This window comes from Garra rufa, chromosome 12, assembly GCF_049309525.1.
Source record: "Garra rufa chromosome 12, GarRuf1.0, whole genome shotgun sequence".
Lineage (NCBI taxonomy): Eukaryota > Metazoa > Chordata > Actinopteri > Cypriniformes > Cyprinidae > Garra > Garra rufa.
Window position 1 is genome coordinate 12,112,324 of NC_133372.1, and position 21,579 is coordinate 12,133,902.

Here is a 21,579-nt window from a genome sequence, read left to right on the forward strand (position 1 = left end):
CTATCTATCGAAACGATCAGTTATTTTCTTTAAAAAAAAAGTATATACATTTTAACAACAAAAGCTCATCTTGCACTAGCTCGACTTCATGCATTATAGTCACGTTGGAAAGGTCACGTGTGACGAAGATGGAAGTACCTATCCAGTGTTTACAAAGTGAACATGCAAAGAAAGTTCAACGGCCTTTACAAAAAAATTATAAAACAACAATGTTGGACGATCTTGAAGTTGGAGAAAAAAATGAGATTGAGTTTTTCACCTTCCCTACCTTTCTAAACCTTTCTATATTTTTTTTCAATTTCACTAGATAAGAACCTAATTCCTCGGCTGGGATCATGTGGAGCCCTTTGAAGCTGCATTAAAAATGTTGGTTCCCATTGAAGCACACTATATGGAGAAAAATCCTGGAATGTTTTCCTCAAAAACTTAATTTCAAAGTGATTTGAACACACATAATGTTATAAGACTTTCCAACTTGTGGTTGAATGCACCATTATACTAAAAAGAAGTAAAAGCTTGTTTAAGAAGGTGGCTGAGATCAGTTGCTAAGCTGTGATTGGTCAGTAATGTTTTAAAGGCAGGGCTTAGCAAATGGTCAACTCCAAGTTAATTGTGCGTATTAGAATTTCAGATGCTTACCTCACTCTCTATGTAGGGAAATTCAGATACAAGGCGTTTCCCCACTATAGGCCATCTCTTGCCTGTCACCTTGGCCATTTTGGCCACTTCAAACGCTCTTCCTCCGTAGGTAGCTGCCAGGTGCTGAGCAACCTGTGAGTTCATAAAATAAAAATGTTATTCCTTATAGCTGTATCCCTTATTAACTAGTGGTGGTACGTTTCATGATTTAACTTACGATCCCTATATAGAAAACCCACTGTAACCAAAGCTTTATTTTAAACCTGTTCTTAGTTATTTGACTAGCTTATGAACACCTTTGCTTCATTAAGCCCTCAGACAAATAAACACGGCCCCGTTTACTTCAAACTCTTCTTTTATATCTCTCACCAAAGGTCAAGTACTGTCAAAAATATCTGCATGCTGACCTTTTTAAATATGCTGGCAAAACAACATCCATGGTAGCGCTACGGCTCCATCAAGCTCTCACGCTTCCAAACAAGGGGTTGCCAGACTTTCTCTCCCCCACAGAATCATGGGGGACTGAAGCGTTATGGAGCAGCTGAACCTGCTCCAAAGAGCTTGAACTGGCAGAATGCTAAATAGTTGGGCTTCAAAACCCACCTCGTTTTCCAAGCCATAGTCTTGAACCAACCGGATGTACATGGTGGGAGTCCAGTCCTTCCCACCATCCAGCATCAGACCGACTGTTCTGCTGGGACCGGCTGAGAGGTTATGAGCCTTTATGGTTGCGTCTAGGGTCTCCTCAGCCATAGAACGATAGGTTGTCCACTTCCCACCTATAGTAGAAAGAGTGCTGTGAAATCTTTACACAATCTCTGTGGAACAATTGTGTTACCTTAGTGGCCAGGTCCTTATTACAAAACCTTTGCTCATCTTCGGAAAACAAATTAAGGTATTTTTGATGAAATCCAAGAGCTTTCTGGGCATAAACAGCAATGCAACTACCACGTAATTTTATAAAGCTACGAAAATACTTTTTGTGCGCAAAGAAAACAAAAATAATAACTTAATTCAATAAATTCTTCATGTTCACGTCATATCACATGGACTATTTTGACGACGTCCTTACTATCTTTCTGGGCGTTAAACGTGTCCGTTGTGTTTCTGTCTAGAGTCAGAAAGCTCTTGGATTTCATCAAAAATATCTTAATTTGTGTTCCGAAGATGAACAAAGATCTTACAACATGAGGGTGAGTATTTAATGGCAGAATTGTTTTGGAGTGAACTAACCCTTTAAGGTTTTGTTATTTTTATTGACTATTATGATTTATTATTTTTTTATTAGTATTTTTTTAATTATAATAATAATTAATAAGTAAGTTAGTCAGAAACGTTTGGGGTCAGTATTTTTTAGTTTTTATTTTAAATTAATACTTATATTCAGCATGGATGTATTAAAGGATACAAAAATACTACTTTAAATAAATACTGTGCTTTTGAACTTTCAATTTAATCTGAAAAAATGTGTATCAGTTTTCACAATCATATTAAGCAACACAACATTAATAAGAAATAGAGCTGCAAAATTTAAGGGAACAATTGCATTTTTTTTCTGGCAATATAAAATATGATTTAAAAAATATAAAGAATACTACTTTTGCTGTTCTTGTTTGTAGGGCTGCAAAACTTGGCCAGAATTTGTGCTTATAATATTCATTAATACATATGAGTATAATATAAGAGTAATAATAATAATAATAATCAACTATTGAAATGATTAACAACAACAAAAAATGCTATTGAAATAATGTTTACTATATAATCAAATACGTAAGAAAAAAAGCAATTTTATTTTACAAGTTAAAAATGTAATTTCTTAACCTTCAAAAGTTAAACCATCACATTCCCAAAAAATATATCTACAGTCAAACTAAAGTTTGTTCAGACATGTTCAACATTTCTCACATTATCAGTTTATTCGCTATAGTTTAGAAAATGGTAATAAAATATTATCATCTTGATAATGTCAGATAACTTTGATAGAAAGGTATGTAACGGATTACAATCAACAAAAATTCAGACAACCGTTAGTATGACAACATTTACACAACTATCAATACTTTATTGACCAATTACCAAGCACTGCTTAGTTTAGTTCAGTCTGTGGTGTAAAAAGGTCACATTAGCAATTAAAGAAAAAACACTTAAGCAAAACATGGTCCGATCAAAGTGTCTGAATAATCTTTGGCCCCAAATGTTTATCAGTTTCACTGGTAGTCCAATGTATGAAGACTTTTTTGGGTATAATATGTCACAGTTTACTTATTTTGTTCTCCTCACTTACATAAATGAGCTATAGTGTCCTGCACCCATTAGTAAAAAAATAAAAAATGATATCTAGTGTCTGAATAATTTTTGGTTTGACTGTATAGAAAAGGGGGAATTTGAATTATATTTTTAATCAAATCAGTGCAAAAAACAAAACAAATACAAAAACTTATTTGAACAATAATTACAAACTTTTTCACACTGTACAAGTCCAATTGAACCATTTTAAGAAGGAAAATATTTCTAACAAAATGGAGACCAAGGCACAAGTTAGTGGCACTGACCAGCAATGGTGATGAGTCCGCTGTCGCTGATGTTGACGATGTGGTTACGACAGATGGACTGCGTGTCTTTGGAGTTGGGGTCGGTGACCAGCGGACGAATGCCACTCCAGGCCGCCAGGACATCCCCTCGCCGCACTGAGAACCAAAGAAACCAAAGACGCTGACAATCTCTGACAGCTGAAGTGTGTGTGTCGTGTATCTGATTGACAGGACTACAATAGGCTACGCCATTGTATTTATCCAGTGTCCTGTCTACATCTACATCCACAACTATTCATACTAGAAAATGAGTGATGTCTGCATTAAAAGCTATTTTGTTTGGTAAATGACTATAGGGGAACATGGGAATCGAGACTGTCCGTAAAAACTTTAATAGCTTTGTTATTTTGTTAAACCAACAAACCGTTACTAGAACATCATGTACGAGTCCAGAGTCAATTTCCCTATTGTGGTGACATCTCAAGCATTAATTATTAAGAGGGAGTTGTGTATCGATCTGCGGTACACCTGCCACTGTAATATGCAGGTTGATATTTCTGAATGGGGGGAAAAACAGAGACAGCACTCTCATTATCAAAGGGCATCTCTGAAACATTTATGACAAGGCTACGGAGCTCTGCAGACAGCAGACTGGGGAGACCAATAACGCACACACACATACACACACACACCTTGAGCCTAAATGAACCTCAGCAATAGACCGCTGGGCTGTCGAATGCATTCAGGTAATCTAATTCTCAAGGGAAGAATTCAGTCCATTTTCAAGCTGCGCAATGCACTCGAAGTTCGCAAAGAGTCACAGTCCCCATACCTAGGCATACGCAATACATTGGCAACCCTATAGGCCAATATTACATTTTTTTCATTTTTGAAACTACCAGAATTGGTTGATTAGGCTGAGAATGGAAGATTAATCATTTTATTTTTGCAAATGCTTTTATCCAAAGCAACTTACAACATATCCTAACTGAGCACAAGATGACAAGATTCTGACAAGTAGTGTATCTGTCCACACTGAATTTATAAATTGGACATGAAGCAACACAACTGATCACAAATCAGTTTGCAGGGTTGATTTGATAGATTTAATTTATTCTATGCTTTTCCTGTGACACCTATGGCATGTGTTTTCAAACTGAGGTCTGTGGAAAATCTGAGAGAATAAATTTGCTTAATATACACTACCAGTCAAAAGTTTTTGAACAGTAAGATTTTGCAAGAAGCTTGCAACTATTTGATCCAAAATACAACAAAAGCAGCCAAACTTTGAAACATTTTTACTATTTAAAATAACTGTTTTCTATTTGAATATACTTTAAAATGCAACTTATTCCTGCGTTCAAAGCTACATTTTCAGCATCATCACTCCAGTCTTCAGTGTCACATGATCATTCATAAATTATTCCAATATGCTGATTTGCTGTTCATGAAAACATTTTTAAATTATTTTTAATATTATCAAAATTTAAAACAGTTGAGTGCATTTTTTCAGGATTCTTTGATGAATAGAAAGATCCAAAGATCTTTTATCTAAAACAAAAAGCTTTTGTAACATTATACACTATACCATTCAAAAGTTTGGAGTCAGTATAATTAATACTTTTTTGATGAAATTATAGAAATTAATACTTTTAATTAGCAAGGATGATTTAAATTGATCAAAAGTGATGATAAAGGCACTTATAGTGTTACAAAAGATAAATCTGAACTTTCTATTGATTAAAGAAACTAAATTCTACTCAGCTGTTTTTAACATAATAATTAATGTTTTGTGACTGGAGTAATGATGCTAAAAAATCAGCTTTGAAGTCACAGGAATAAATTACATTTTAAAATATATTCAAATAGAAAACATTTATTTTAAATAGTAAAAATATTTACTGTACTTCGGATCAAATAAATGCAGGCTTGGTGAGACTTCTTTAAAAAAAACATAAAAAAAAATCTTACTGTTCCAAAACATTTGACTGGTAATGTATATTTAAAAGTAAAAAAGAAACAGATGTGCAAATGTAAATCAAAGTGTTCATATTTCTTTCCTTGCAATATACTGTACACACATTTTAAGAACAGTCTGTTAGTATCTTTCTAGGGTGTTTTTCTCATTTCTCATATTTTTCATGACTCATTTCCTGTAAAGCTGCTTTTAATGACATTTCTCAATAAACATCTATGCAAATAAATTTAACTGAACTAGAAACAATTCACTTACTTTCAAATATTGGGTAGACAAATTATGCTGTTCACTTGTTACAAAAAATATATAATTTTCACATATTTTAGTCATTTTGTTTTATATTTATAGTACAACTGTTTAATTTATGATACAACTTGTTGTCTACATACGAGAATATGCAACTGGCTTTACATTTCAGTGGCATTAAATAGACAATATAATAATATTATTTTAAATTAATAAAATAAACCTACGGACATTGCCAAGATCCACCAATTGAACTACAAGACTATATGTGAGTATGCATTATTTTTTTATAGAACAATATAATGAATTTTGATGCATGATTTCACTTGTTAAAATTCTAGGTCGGAGCTTTAGTGTGACTGTGTAAATGTTACAATTTTATAGAGTTAAATCTGCCATTATATCAGTATGTAATCAACAATATAAAACAATTTTCAAATAATTTGGTAATTCTATATTGGCGTTTTCAGAATTCTGTTTTATTTTTAGTGTGGCACTTCTTTAAAAAGGGATTGATTAAATTAGGATCAATTTAAAAACATTCTGTTCATGTCATGCATCCGTCCTTTTTTCTCTCTCACACAATATCTCTACTTGAGGGACAAACAACAAGATCTTGCCCCTACATTGTCATTGTGACAAATCTCCCATAGCCAAATCCCTTTAGCTGCCTTCACTAGAGTCCAGTCCAGCCTCAACCCTCCATCCAGGCAAGGTCTCTGTGTCATTCCTCCATCACTCACTCCATCCTCATTCTCCATGATCTGCTGTATTCACACTCTCATACAACCCTCCCAGGTCAACAGAGTCGCTTGGTTGCTCATTCACGCCCGAAACAAAGCAGAAAACACCCAGACACACGGCAGCCGTCACGCTGTGGTTTATGAGCACATGTAATGTTAATGACAGACAGCCGGACGACTTTCTACCGTAGCTGAAAGACACATGCAGCGCTGAATGAGATAACGAGACTCAACAAACTCTTAACGACTTGCCCAACAATCAGAGAAAGGAGGAAGCATTTTTTTCTGAGGGAAAATTAGTTATGAAGCTAATCAATCAAGCAATCAAGCCCGCATCCACAGCGCTCTGAACAATTAGAGGGCTGCGCTCAAAAATCAATACCTCCGCTTTTAGAAGGAGATGCTTGGAATAGTTATCAGTGCCAACTAGTAGCTACTAGACTCAACACAACCAATATAAGCCATTCTGGTGTCTGTCTGGTAATTAACATGCATGCAGAAATAAAAGTCTCTGAGGCATCTACATTTGGCTCTTTAGTTTTGAGTCTAGTGGATTTCCATTTTCATTTCATACACTACTGCTAAAAGTTTAAGGTCAGTAAAACACAAAATTTCTATTCAAAATAAATGCTGTTCTTCTGAACTTTCTATTCATCAAAGAATCCTGAAAAATACATGATGGTTTCTACAAAAATATTAAGCAGCACCACTGTTTTCAACAATGGTTATAATTAGGGGTTCAAGCACATAGCACTGAAACCCATATTGTAATTGTTAGAATGGCCAAGGATCAGCAATCTCCACTTAAACTGAACGTGCAGACCAAACGGTAAGTCGTAGAGACTTGAAATTGGCCTGATGGGGGTGCTACAGCAATCAAAAGTATGAAATCGCTCCTAACTCCTAAGATGTTTGTCGCAGGCTCAAGTGTCTTATGTCGTTGGAATCCTCATGCTGGACAAAACACATGCCATCACCTGGCGAAATTTTTGGGTGATTTTTGGGCAATATCACATTTTTCAAGGGTGCAAACGATTGTATTTTGTGCGGTTTTTCACATGTATTCATTGTATACTGTGCGGTTTTTCACATGTATTCATTGTATACTGTGCGGTTTTTCACATGTATTCATTGTATACTGTGCGGTTTTTCACATGTATTCATATCATATGATAGACCTCCTCATTACGAACAACTTTGCTTCTAGAACCTCTGCTGTCAATCAAACCGTTAGTTAAATGATTGTGAAAATGTACAAAAAAACTTTTGTGAACTAGTTTTTCACTCAATCTGGAAAAAACCACAGCAGTGCAATTCTATGGACTCTCTAGGTCTATAATTATCAAAAAAAAAAATAATAATAATAATAATTTACAGGGTCGTTTAGAAAAGGGGCCTGTCCAAATATACCCAAAAGCCTATAAAGCCTGTAAAAATGCAAAGATACAAAACAGATTTCAGTACTTCAATAGGGGGGTATATGAACATTATATCAGTTAATGAAATTACAGCATTTAAATGTAAATTTAAGTTAAAACAGTAAAACCTAAAACGTTGCTACCATATTTTGTACTGGTAAAAAAAAATTTTTTACAATAAATTTTACTGATTTTTTTTTTTACAATAGAATAATTTCTGAAGGATCATGTGGCACTGAAGACTGGAGTAATGGCTGATGAAAATTTAGCTTTGCCATCATGGGAATAATGTATTAAATACATTAAACACATTACATTAAACATATATTTTCGATTGTATTAATATTTTACAATATTAATGCTTTTACATGTATTTTATTATATACCAAATAAATGCAGCATTGGTGATCATATTAAAACTCTCTGCAAACTGTTTGCTTTAAAATAAAATCTTTCTCTAACCATCCTCATTTTGAGAAAAACTGGTATGACTTTCCCCCGATAAAACAAAAAATGAATTATCAAAATGTCAATGCTCTTTTCCATACAAAAAAAAAAAAGACATTTGGTTACCATGAGCTGTTTCTGCACGTGTTCTTCTGCCATTGTGAACAGAACAGTAATACAGTACTCTGGAAGTATTTCCTGCCTGCATTTCCTGTTTCTCTATTCAGCAACACCACAACAGCACTACTGAATCTACAGCAAGAACCAGGGGCGTCAGACAGGGCGTTACAGGGGCCCTTGAGTAGAGGGGGGACAGCAATGCATTTTCACCCAAGGGCAAAAACTATACAGCGCAACCAGTGTAGTCCAAACAATTCCTGAATGAAGGAATGAGTTAGTTCGTTTTAGTTAATCAAAACAATACAATGCAACCAAGTATAACAGAGACTTAAAGGATTACTTCTCTCCTTAATTATAATTTCTTGATAATTTACTCACCCCCATGTCATCCAAGATGTTAATTTCTTTCATTCTTCAGTTGAAAAGAAATTAAGTTTTCAGGAAAACATTTCAGGATTTTTCTCTATATAGTGGACTTCAATGGGTTGAGGGTCAAAATTGCAGTTTCAATGCAGCTTTAAAGTGCTCTACACAATCCCAGCCAAGGAATAAAGGTATTTTCTAGCGAAATGATCAGTCATTTAAAAAAAAAAAAAAACTTTACTTTTTATACTTTTTAACCACAAATGCTCATCTTGTCCTAGTTCTGTGATGCTCATTTGCGAATTCATGCATTAAGTAATCACATTAGAAAGGTCCTTGGAAAGGTTTGGGCCTTTCCAACATGACTATGTAATGTGTCAGGTCAAGCTACCGCAAGACGAGCATTTGTGGTTAAAAAGTAGCTACATTTTTATCTTCTTTCAGAAAATGATTGACCGTTTTGCTAGATAAGACCCTTATTCCTCGGCTGGGATCGTGTAGAGCCCCTTGAAGCTGCATTCAAACTGCAGTTTGGACCTTCAACCTTTTGGCTTCCATTGAAGTCCACTATATGGAGAAAAATCCTGGAATGTTTTCCTCAAAAATCTTAATTTCTTTTTGACTGAAGAAAGAAAGACATGCGCATTCTGGATGACATGGGGTGAGTGAATTATGAGGAAATTTTAATTCTGGTGCGAACTAATCCTTAAAGGGCAATTATTGCCAGCACAAAAGGTAATACAGTTACATAATGTTATAAATAATGTTCCGTTTCTTGCACAGATCAATTATTTTACTTCATAAGACTGCAATATATCATCAGAAGCCATATTCATTTGTCGTGTTGCCTGATATGCTTTTTTTGACTCTCAAAAAGCTCTGGTAGGCATAAGAGACTTTTTTTTAAAAGCATTTCTTACAAGTTCTATAAGAATTAATGGAACGTTAGGATCGTTAAGAATCTGTCTGAACCATGATTGTTGACATATACAATAACCCACTAAATCGTTAAAAAATGTCTTGTTCCGCCTAGGGCAGCAAGTGAACCAAGACTCTAGGGGTGTAGAATCAATGTGTACTATTGCATTTTTAAAAAGATTTTCAGTTTTCCGCTCTTGTTGTAGAAACATATTACATTCGAAAACCTTTCAAAAGAAAAAGCATACACAGGGTAATATTACCTTCCACGTCAGGGCTGAGGTAATTTCGTACTTCGTTCAGGATAAAGTTGATGTCATCCTCCACAGGGATGGGATGGGCTGTGACTTCAGTGGGCGTATCTGTTGTGCCGGCGATAGTCATCTTCTCCCAGGGCAGGAAGAATATGACACGGCCATCACTGGTGGCAGGGTCTAACAGCCCCATGTTGTCTGGGCTGTAATTGGTAGGAAGAGTACAGACCTATGTAATCTCTCCATGCACTGTTAACACCATTAAATTACACTTGAGGAAAAAAAATGTACAATATGATTGAAGGATTCGGGGAAGCACCTGTAATATCCAGGGATTACAATGTGCACTCCTGCACTAGGCTGGCAGATGTTGGCAGTTTTCCGGTTGTCCATTTTGCGAAGTGAGTCAGTGAAGGGGCCGGTAGCGTTAATGACACATTTGGCACGAATGTCAAACTCCTGACCTGTGAACGGCAGTGTAAGGTGTTACACTAACTCAACACGGCTGACCGCAGGGGTCATTTACTGACGATGGGAGACAAATCCCTTCATAAAAGGATTCTGAGCAGAAAATTTAAAAGAGGTTACTGAAAGGTAATTAGTTAGTCCTGGGTTTTGGTAACATGAAAGCAAATATTCAAGAAATAATCTTTATGCAGACTTTATATTAAGATCTCATCTCATTATACATTTAACATTGTTCCACAAAAAATCTGGGCATTTTAATTCAATCGGGAATTTCGTACAATGGAGAAAGATTTCCTTGCTTACATTTTTTTCAGAAGTAAAATTTAAATCTCAGTTTTCTTGTATTGAAACAGTTAATTTAGTTTTTTGGTTTGGTCATATCTCACCTGTGATTAGGTCTCGGCAGTGGGCTCCACAAACTTTCTCTTGGCCTGTTTTTGGGTCTGGCTTCTTTAGCAGATTAACAACTTCTGTGTAGTTAGAAATTGCAGCACCATGACGGGCCGCTGTAAGAGCGATGGCAAGGTTCATACGGGAGTCATTGTGTTGTCCTGAAAAGAGCCAGCGCAGAATGTGTCACAATACACATATACAAAAGAACATAAATGTTTCTCATAAATAAGAAGTTTACATGTTGCAATTCTGACTTCTTTCTTTTAATTCTGACTTTTTTTCCCCTTGCAATTGGAAGTTTATATCTTGCAATTTTCACTTTTTTCCTCACAATTCTGACTTTTCAAGTTTATATCTTGCAATTCCGACTTTCTGACCTTTTTCCCCACTCACAATTGCAAATTTATATCTTGCAATTGTGACTTTCTTCTCGCAATTCCAACCTTTTGAGTTTATATCATGCAATTCTGACTTTTTTTCTCATAATTCCGACTTTGATTTTATATCTTGCAATTCTGATTTTTTTCCTTACAATTTTGAGTTTTTATCTTGCAATTCGGACTTTTTTCTCACAATTTTGACTTTTCGAGTTTATGTCTTGCAATTCTGGCTTCTTTCTTTTAATTCTGACTTTTTTTCCCCTCGCAGTTGGAAGTTTATATCTTGCAATTTTCACTCTTTTCTCACGATTCCAACTTTTTGAGTTTATATCTTGCAATTCCGACTTTCTGACCTTTTTTCCTCACAATTGTAAGTTTATACCTTGCAATTCTAACTTTTTTTTAGCAATTCTGATTTTTCGAGTTTATAGCTTGCAATTCTGACTTTTATCTCACAATTCCGACCTTTTAAGTTTATATCTTGCAATTCAGATTTTTTCCTCACAATTGCAGGTTTATATCATGCAATTCTGACTATTTTTCTCACAATTCCGACTTTTTGAGTTTATATCTTGCAATTCTGAATTTTTTCCTTACAGTTGTGAGTTTTTTTCTCGCAATTAGGACTATTTTAAAGCAATTCTGATTTTTCAAGTTTATATCTTGCAATTCTGACTTTTTTCTCACAATTCCGACCTTTTGAGTTTATATCTTGCAATTCTGACTTTTTTCTCACAATTCTGACCTTTTTTCCTTACAACTGAGAGTTTATATTTTGCAATTATGCCTATTTTCTGACTTCTTTTCTCACAACTGTGAGATATAAACTTTCAATTGTTATAAAGTCCAATTCTGAGGAAAAGACTGACATTTGTCTCCGAATTGCAAGTTTATATCTCACAATTTTGAGGAAAAAAGTCTGAATGGTGAATTTATATCACACAATTCTAAAAAGAAATTCAGAATTGCAAGATGTAAACTTGATAATGCAAGTAATTAGTGAGAATTGTGAGATAAAAAATCAGAATTTATGAGTAATTTATTCATACCCGTACAGAAATATTTATTAATTTTTTTAATAATATTATTTTTAAATTATTTTATTTTTATACAGCTTTAAAACTTATCTCCAAAATATGTTTTTTGAGAGGTTTAATCAGATTTAGCTCATTCTGTGTACAAATTCAGGTACAAAATGTTTTTGTACATGCCAGAGGCTCTACACCTAGTTAAGCCTCGCTTCATGATTGCTGTGTTTGAAGTGGCGCGACAGTGTTCAATATTGTTATAGGGCCTTTCGAGGCATTTAAACAATTTCAGACACATTTGAAACATGAATTACAGGAAACCTTGAAGCCAACGCGATATCACTCTATTACGGCAACTAAAGAGCTACTAGAATTTAAAAAAAGCCTCTGTGTTCTTGATGCTAAACAACCAGAGGGATAGGTAACCCATGTAAGCATGTCTAATGCTAACACATGCTCAGGGCAACTCCACCAGACAATAAAATAATAACACAGGCAGGAAGCCTGTTTAAAGGGCACACTTCTCAAAGAATAATGTGCGGTGAAGGCACCAGCATGCTTTGTTAGAGATCCCATGAACCTGGGTTTGCCTCAGCGGCGCTCATGGCTGTGAGCTCAGTTCATGTTACAGGGAAAATACCCATGTAGAGAAGGATAAAGCGCACATATGCATGTTGGAATATTGTTAATAGCATGTAAAAGGGACAAATCACAGCTCACACGGAAAGCTGTGTCCCGCAGCAGTAGACGAGAAACGCTTGGCTGAGCTTGAATGTTTATTAGAGTACAGCTTGCAGGTATGGCGAAAAGAGCAGGGCTTTTTGCGCTGCGAGCAGAATTCTAATGAAATAAAGAAACCGCGACATTACAAATGACTGAAAACGCAGATAAGGGAGTTTTAGCGTCAGATTAGATTAATAAAAAAAGACCTACAGAAAGAATGAATGACATATCATAGCGGAGGAGGGACGTGACGGGCGGCCGTGCATGTGGATGAGATAGTGGAAGAAAGAAAGGGAGAGAGGACTCAAGGAGGATGAGGGACAGGAAGAGAAGAAGTGAGAGAGTGCGATGCGAGTAGGGGAAAAAGAGAGAGAGAGAGAAATAGAGGGAGGCAAATAGCGACAGGCAGGCTGCGATCTCCAGCGGAGAAGGTCAGATTCGGAAATGTCACGGCCGTGATTGTTCCAGATTGAATAATTGGAGAGAAAAGCCGGCTGACAACCCAGGGGAAGGAGGGATGGTGGAGGGGGGAGAGGGAGGAACGGACGTGGGGAGAAGAACGAATAAAACCTCTAAACTGTCATTACAATCGCCGGTTTCGATGCCACACACACATACATACGCAAATGAAGACGCTTTTTAACGCAGTCACTGGCGGCACGTAAACACGGCGCGGCAGGGAACAGAGCATCCAGACGTCTCTTTGCCTCTGTTTCTCCCACAGATGGACGCGATGTGACAGATCGCTGCTCAGATAGCCGCCGCGCTCCCCCTGAATATAAGCTGCCCGCGTGCCCTGCGAGGGACCGTGTGTATCAACGCGGGCCAAATGTAGTTTGACAGGAAGCACCGGAAGGCAGGGTTGGTGGGCGGGGCGTTCTTGCCACGGACGGGACCTTGAGTAAAGGGGACACATTCTGCACACCCAGACTAACCAGGAACATATGGAAGTTTTGCCTGGTGGCAGCCTCGGGCGGCGCAGGGCGCAGACGGGCCAACAGAGACACGGAGGCACAACGAGTTTGGCCGTGACAGCCGGTGGCGGTTTTACAAAGATTATGCAGGAATGTCGCAGAGACAAATGAGATTGCACTTATTGCCGCATAAAACCGCAAAGTAAAATAGTTATGATGTTTTAATGATAATAAATCTTGGATAGACATTTGAGATTTTTTCTTATTTAAAGGAGTAGTTCACTTTCAGAACAAAAATTTACAGAAAATGTACTCACCCCCTTGTCATCCAAGATGTTCATGTCTTTTTTTCTTCAGTCGTAAGGAATTTATGTTTTTTGAGTAAAACATTTCAGGATTTCTCTCCATATAATGGACTTCTATGGTGCCCCCAAGACTGAACTTCCAAAATGCAGCTTCAAAGGGCTCTAAACGATCACAGCTGAGGAAAAAGGGTCTTATCTAGCAAAATGATGGGTTATTTTCTAAAAAGAATTACGATTTATATACTTTTTAACCTTAAATGCTTGTCTTGTCTAGCTCGGCAAGATGAGCATTTGAGATTAAAAAGTATAGAAGTTGTAAATGTTTTTTGAAAATAACCGATCGTTTTGCTAGATAAGACCCTTCTTCCTCGGCTGGGATCATTTAGAGCCATTTGAAACTGCATTTAAACTGCATTTTAGAAGTTCAAATTTAGGGGCACCATAGAAGTCCATTATATGGAGAGAAATCCTGAAATGTTTTCCTCAAAAAACACCATGTCTTTACGACTGAAGAAGGAAAGACATGAACATCTTGGATGACAAGGGGGTGAGTACATTATCTGTAAATTTTTGTTCTGAAAGGGAACTACTCCTTTAAACAAAATGTCTCTGTCCTTATATATAAACACCTATATACATATTCCTCTCTTTCTCACTGTCATATGACTGATACGCATATTTATTTTAAAAATCAGATTCAAACCTGTTACATCTCACAAGAAATATCTGAATTTAAGGTGCGCATCTATGGGTTGACAGCAACTTTACTCGATACACAAATCAATTTGAGTGTTTTTTTTATTTACATATGTGACCCTGGACCACAAAACCAGTCATAAGGGTCCATTTTTGAAATAAGCTTTCCATTAATGTATGGTTTGTTAGGATATTTGGCTGGAGATACAACTATTTGGAATCTGAGGGTGCCAAAAAATATTGAGAACACTGCAAAAAATGTTTTTCTTACTTATATTTTTTTGTCTTGTTTCCAGCCAAAATATCAAAAATTCTTAAATCAAGAAAGATTAAGTCAAGAAGTCAAAATTAAGTGAGTTTTGCTTAAAACAAGCAAAATGATCTGCCAATGGGGTAAGCAAAATAATCTTATTTCAAGCAGATAACTAGATGATTTTGCTTACCCCATTGGTAGATTATTTAGCTTGTTTCAAGCAAAAACTCACTTAAATTTAACTTCATTTTTCTGAAAACAACACAATAATTTTTACTTGTCTAGAAAATCCTTCTTGATATTTTGGCTGGAAACAAGAGAAAAATTCTAAGTAAGAAAAGCATTTTTTGCATTTAAAGTTGTCCAAATGAAGTTATTAGCAATGCATATTACTAATATTACTAGTTTTGATATATTTACGGTAAATTTACAAAATATCTCCATTGAACATGATCTTTACTTAATATCCTAATGATTTTTGGCATAAAAGAAAAATGTATAATTTTGACCCATACGATGTAGCCTATTTTTGGCTATTGCTACAAATATACCCGTGCTACTTAAGACTGGTTTTGTGGTCCAGGGTCACATATGTAAATAATGAAAAGAGAATGATTTAAATGTTTTCTGGTAACAAGGACGGCAGTAAAACAGCACTGCTTTTTTATGAAGTGAAAGCATTTTCATTTGTAGCCATGTAACAAGCTGTACTGTTGTAACTGTTTAACTATGTTTATATATTTTATCATTTAGTTTTTTTATACGTCTATAAATATGACATTATGTGATTAAGTGCAGTACTTTAGCAACTGTTTAACTATGTTTATATATTTTATCATTTAGATTTTTATACGTCGACATTATGTGATTTTATTATGCTACTGTACTCCACAGTATGCATTAAATAATAGATTAAACTGTTTAAAAAGAGACAAGACATTTATAATGTTACAAAAGTTCTATTTAAAAAATAACTTTCTATTCATCAAAGAATCACAGTATCAAAGTTTCACAGTGCCCACAAAAATTTGAAGGAGCACAACAGCTTTCATAATTGATAAGAAATTCTTTTTGAGTAGCAAATCAGCATATGTGACCCTGGACCACAAAACCATTCTTAAGCACAGGTATATTTGTAGAAATAGCCAAAAATACATTGCATGGGTCAAAAAGATCTTCTTTTATGCCAAAAATCATTAGGATATAAGTAAAGATCATGTTCCATGAAGATGTTTAGTAAATTTCCTACTGTAAAACTTAATTTTTGATTAGTAATATGCATTGCTAAGCACTTAATTTGGACAACTTTAAAGGTGATTTTCTTAATATTTAGATTTTTTGCACCCTCAGATTCTAGATTTTCAAATAGTTGTAATATCCTAAAGAACCATACATCAATTTATTCAGCTTTATACAGATTTTGTATAAATCTCAATTTTAAAAAAATGAACCCTTATGACTGGTTTTGTGGTCCAGGGTCACATGTGATCACGTGACCCTAAACACTGGGAATGGCTGCTGAAAATTCATCTTTGCCAACATAGCACTAAATGACATTTTTCTAATACATTACAATTTTAAAATTGTATTGATATTTAACAATATTACCATTTTACTGTATTTTTTTTTATCAAATATTAAAATAATAATCTTACTGAGCTCAACTATTTGAATGTGTATATAGTATAAAATTACTTTAGAAATTCAAAAATGTTCAGATCATATGCGAGACTGAAATTATAGATTCGCTCCTGCTCACCATCATAGTAGACAATGGCTCCCACGAGTTTGTCTTTCTTCAGCATAGGGAAGAGCTCCAGTGCTTTGCTCTTGCTCAGGACATAGCTGCTCTTCAGACACTGTGATCCAGCAACCAGGTCGTACATTTTAATGCCGGCCCAGTAATACGGCAGCTGCCACCACCTGTGTAAAATTACACACTATCACTGTCTGTGAATTCAGCAAATGTACTGACTGAACAATCTGTGTTAAAATATACAAACAATGATATTTTGAGTAGCCCAGTGGAAAAAAAAAACTTAAACCAGCCCAACCTAAACTGGTTTGCTGGTCTTAAATGTTTCCCAGCCTTGTTAGCCTATAGAGAGGTAACCAGCTATGGATGGTTTAAGTTTTTTTTAAGCAGTGTATATTACTAATTAAAACAGATGTGGATTTGTCCAAGTCCGACTAAGTCATATAGCACCTAGTGACACATTTGTTTCAAGCTAAGAAAAATCTGACAGGCAAATGATGTAATCTTGAGGTTTCTCATTTCTGTGACCCTTTCACACTTCTCCGGCTGCTTTAAATATCAGAGCAAGGTATAAATGCCAAGAGTAATTAGTAATAATGATGGTAAAGACAGGAAGATCCTTTAAAAACCTAGAATGACAAGGGGCAGAGACTAAGGAGGCAAGAGGTTCAGCATTGATCCACAGAATATCCCAACCCCACCTGCTACGGGTGTCCATATGAAAGGTTCAATGGCATTTCTGTGAACTTATCAATGGATTTAAATACAAAAACTGTCTTTTATGAATCTAGGATGTCTCCAGTGCTTCTCTTTAACTTTCTTCTGACTTAACCCCATATTTCCATTATTTTATTTTTATTTTTTTCTCTTTTTTATCATATGACGTGTGAATTAGTGAAAAAAGTAGTAGTTCGCTGTAATTAGAAAAACTGGTTTACTTACTTGTAAACAGGAAGCATTATAGGTAAAGGTGCAGACAGGTGAGGAGCGATGTTCAGCAGATTGGCACGTTCATGAAGGGCCTCTTTCACCATCATGTACTAAGAATGAAGAAATAAATCTGTTAAGCAACTGTCTGGCTCCAGAGGATTAATGAATATTTTCCGGGAATATTTGAATGAAAAATGTATGTTCTAAAACAAAACATGAAAACTAACCCTATTAGCTACAGTATGTTAACCGCGGATGTTAATTTACTCATTATTTTAAAATAAAAACCCAACTCTAAAAACCCATAAAAACATAAAGTCTTTGAATTATCTTCATTTGGAAACTTTTGACAGCAAATATTTATATGCACTTAATATAAATAAAATCTTATTTGTCACTGTCATTGTTTTCCCTATTAAATAGTGATTCACCAAAATGAAAATTCTTGGCCGAAGCCAAACAAAATTAAAATTTGGTCCAAAGGCCAATTGCCGAACATGTTTTTTTGTGTTTTTCCCCCCATGTATTTTGCCAATTTTTTCACTATTGCATAAATTAAATAGCCAAAATGTGCTTTTTACAGTTTTGTCTTGCTAATCAAAAAAATCTATTATGAAACAACAATTTAAACATATTTACTTAACACAGAACATTTTTTAACATTCTAGCAGACATTATAGCCTACAAACAAAGCACAATTTAACTTAAAATACATATGTTAGTAAAATAATATTCTTTGGCCATTTTTAATGGAATCAGGCCTGTGTTTTTTAATGTACAAATAAATGCATCCTTTGCTGAGCAAAGGAGAATGTTATAATAAATGTATTAATAAAGCTGTTGCAATGATCATTATTTTTGTCTTACTTTTTTTTTTTTTTTTACAGAACAACAGTAAAATTACAATGCTAACTTTTTTGAATGTTGACTTTTATTTTGGTGGAAACCCACAAGACGACTTCAGTACTACTTTTTGCTGACAGCAGCAGATCTATGAATGATTCTCATCACACTGTTTCAGCGCAGATTTTTCTGCGCTTTGGACTTTGAACCCTGGTGTGTACTTTGAATTTGTGCGTGTATTAGACAACATAACATTCTGTAGTTTATTTACTAATGGTTTAAGGCCATTTTGTGATTTCAGTCATCATACAGTAACCAGCAACAACCACCCCTTTCTCTTCTCGTCAAATACATGTCATTACAAACACCGACAGCGAGAGACAGTTTCGAAACTTATCGGGTTCTAAACTGTCTCTCACTGTCGGTGTTTGTAATGATTTTTGCGTCTTTCTCAGACAGATTTAAATGCTTCCACACTGCCGACATGTTTTCTGCATTAGTGCATGCCTCTATTTGATCGCATCACGTCATTGTTCGGTATAATTTATTCGGCCTTTCCTCTTATTCAGTTGCCAAACAGTCGGTGCATCCCTACTATTAAAGGGATAGTTCACCCAAAAATGAAAATTTGATGTTTATCTGCTTACCCCCAGGGCATCCAAGATGTAGGTGATTTGTTTCCTCAGAAAAACACAAACGAAGATTTTTTACGAAAACCGGTGCAGTCTGCCAGCCTTATCATGGACGTAGATGGGCACCAAACCCTTAAAAGTAAACAAAAACATGCACAGACAAATCCAAATTACACCCTGCGACTCGTGACGATACATTGATGTCCTAAGACACGAAACAATCGGTTTTTGCGAGAAACTGAACAGTATTTATATAATTTTTTTACCTTTGATACACAGCCACGTCCATCTGTCATGAGCACGAGATTAGCATCAGGCACGTTGCATGTGCACGCGCTCTGGCGTAGAATACGCAAACGCCGTAAGGGGAAATCAGTGAAAAGTCCCGGATGAGTTTGAGCAAGCAAACGTAATATTTTAGCTTTAAATCGGTTTGAATAATCAGGATAAGCGCAAGTAATTACCATTTCGAATTGCCGCCATACCCATAATCTCTGTGCACTGTGTAAACAATGAGTGTTGTATACACGCGACAGATCGCTTCCGGCGTTTGCATATTCTACGCCAGAGCGCGTGCACATGTCACGAGCCGGATGATGAGCCCGTGCTCAGGAGAGATGGATGTGGCTGTGTATCAAAGGTAAAAATTATATAAATACTGTTCAGTTTCTCACAAAAACCAATCGTTTCGTGTCTTAGGACATCAATGTATCGTCACGAGTCGCAGGGTGTAATTTGGATTTGTCTGTGCATGTTTTTGCTTACTTTTAAAGGTTTGGTGCCCATCTACTGCCATTATATGACTGACAGACTGCACCGGTTTTCATTAAAAATCTTCGTTTGTGTTCTACTGAGGAAACAAAGTCACCTACATCTTGGATGCCCTGGGGGTAAGCAGATAAACATCAAATTTTCATTTTTGGGTGAACTATCCCTTTAAATACTTAATTAGCCTATATTTTTAATATGTATTTTGGCCAACAACCAATTCTGACTGCAGTCGATAACTTTTTGAAACAGATGATGGTCAAGCTACTTTAAGTTTTGTTTATTCATCCTCTGCCTCAGATCTGCAGTATCCTACTAAATGTTTGTGCTTTTCTCTGATGTGTTCAAAATGTCACAGTGGTGGCGTAAGCGGCCTTGCAATCCTTCTTCGAAATATTAGGGGCAAATAGGGAAAAATTGGGCCTTCACCTGCTCATAATCTAGTTTCATGATGGCTTTCTGCAGATAGCGGACTCCGCCGTGAATGAGCTTGGTGCTTCTGCTGCTGGTGCCCGATGAAAAATCACTCCGCTCTACCAGTGCGGTCTTCAGATCTGGACGAGGGGGCAGAAAGACAGGTAAGGAACGGATTAGACAATGCACTGGCATTTCAAGACCTTATGGTGTCAAATATTTAGACTGCAGCCGCTGTCATTTACATATGGCTTTCTCCACTATCTGTAATATCACAACATGCTTATTGCACCCAGGCACATTCTGCCTTAGCCATCAGAGATATATACAACATCTAATGAGATTAAAACATCAAATCCAATATAAATCAGCACATTTAAAGGAGTAGTTCACTTTCAAAACAAAAAATTACAGATAATGTACTCACCCCCTTGTCATCCAAGATGTTCATGTCTTTATTTCTTCAGTGAAGAAATTATGTTTTTTGAGGAAAACATTTCAGGAATTCTCTCCATATAATGGACTTCTATGGTGCCCCCGAGTTTAAACTTCCAAAATGCAAACAGAGCAAAGAGCTCTAAATGATCCCAGCCGAGGAAGAAGAGCGAAACGATCGTTTATTTTCTAAAAACATTTACAATTTATATACTTTTTAATCTCAACACAGAGTACACACAGAGCTAGACAAAACGAACATTTGAGGTTAAAAAGTATATACTTTTTTTTTTAGAAAATAACCAATCGTTTTTCTCGAGTAAGACTCTTCTTTCCTCAGCTGTAATCGTTTAGAGCCATTTGAAGCTGCATTTTGGAAGTTCAAACTCGGGGGCACCATAGAAGTCCATTATATGGAGAGAAATCCTGAAATGTTTTCCTCAAAAAACATAATTTCCTTACAGCTGAAGAAAGAAAGACACGAACATCTTGGATGACAAGGGGGTGAGTACATTATCTGTAAATTTTTGTTCTGAAAGTGAACTACTCCTTTAAGAAAGTAACCACAATTAAAACGAATTAAATTAACACTAAAATGCATACAGGGCAAATTTCTTATTGGATTTAAGTGACCTGCACAATAAACACTCATTCAAAGCTAATAATAGTAAAAATTGCAAAACTTTGTCAAAAAAAGTACATACTCCGCGTGGCAGCTTCTAAGGCACATCCTGAGCCTGTGGCTCCGCCGCCCACCACCAAGACATCAAACTCCTCTGTGTTTCGCAGTGTGGAAAGTTGCTCTTCTCTTGTTGGTAGAGCATCTTTAAACGGCACCTTTAGCTCACCCTGCGCTTCAACATATGCCAGCCGAGCCTGAACAAATCCAGCAAATCCAACAGAACAAAAAACATAATAGGACAAAAACAGTACAATAAGCTTTAGGCTCTTTAAAGATACAATCCAGAATTGATATTTCAT

The 21,579-nt window shown here is 35.9% G+C and overlaps 1 protein-coding gene across 2 annotated transcripts in view; it reads right to left on the reverse strand.

Annotated features, from left to right (window-relative positions):
- The window catches only part of gpd2 (glycerol-3-phosphate dehydrogenase 2 (mitochondrial)), a 36,604-nt gene that overhangs the window by 10,065 nt on the left and 4,960 nt on the right, over positions 1-21,579 (reverse strand). For both annotated transcript variants that reach the window (XM_073851586.1, XM_073851587.1), the window contains 10 exons: positions 21,303-21,474; positions 20,179-20,303; positions 17,519-17,616; positions 16,580-16,743; positions 10,515-10,679; positions 9,980-10,124; positions 9,670-9,863; positions 3,195-3,329; positions 1,243-1,418; positions 640-771 (listed from right to left, as the gene is read on the reverse strand). In XM_073851586.1, coding sequence (XP_073707687.1) covers positions 640-771; positions 1,243-1,418; positions 3,195-3,329; positions 9,670-9,863; positions 9,980-10,124; positions 10,515-10,679; positions 16,580-16,743; positions 17,519-17,616; positions 20,179-20,303; positions 21,303-21,474 — 1,506 coding nt within the window. The remainder of the gene's footprint in view (positions 1-639; positions 772-1,242; positions 1,419-3,194; positions 3,330-9,669; positions 9,864-9,979; positions 10,125-10,514; positions 10,680-16,579; positions 16,744-17,518; positions 17,617-20,178; positions 20,304-21,302; positions 21,475-21,579) is intronic.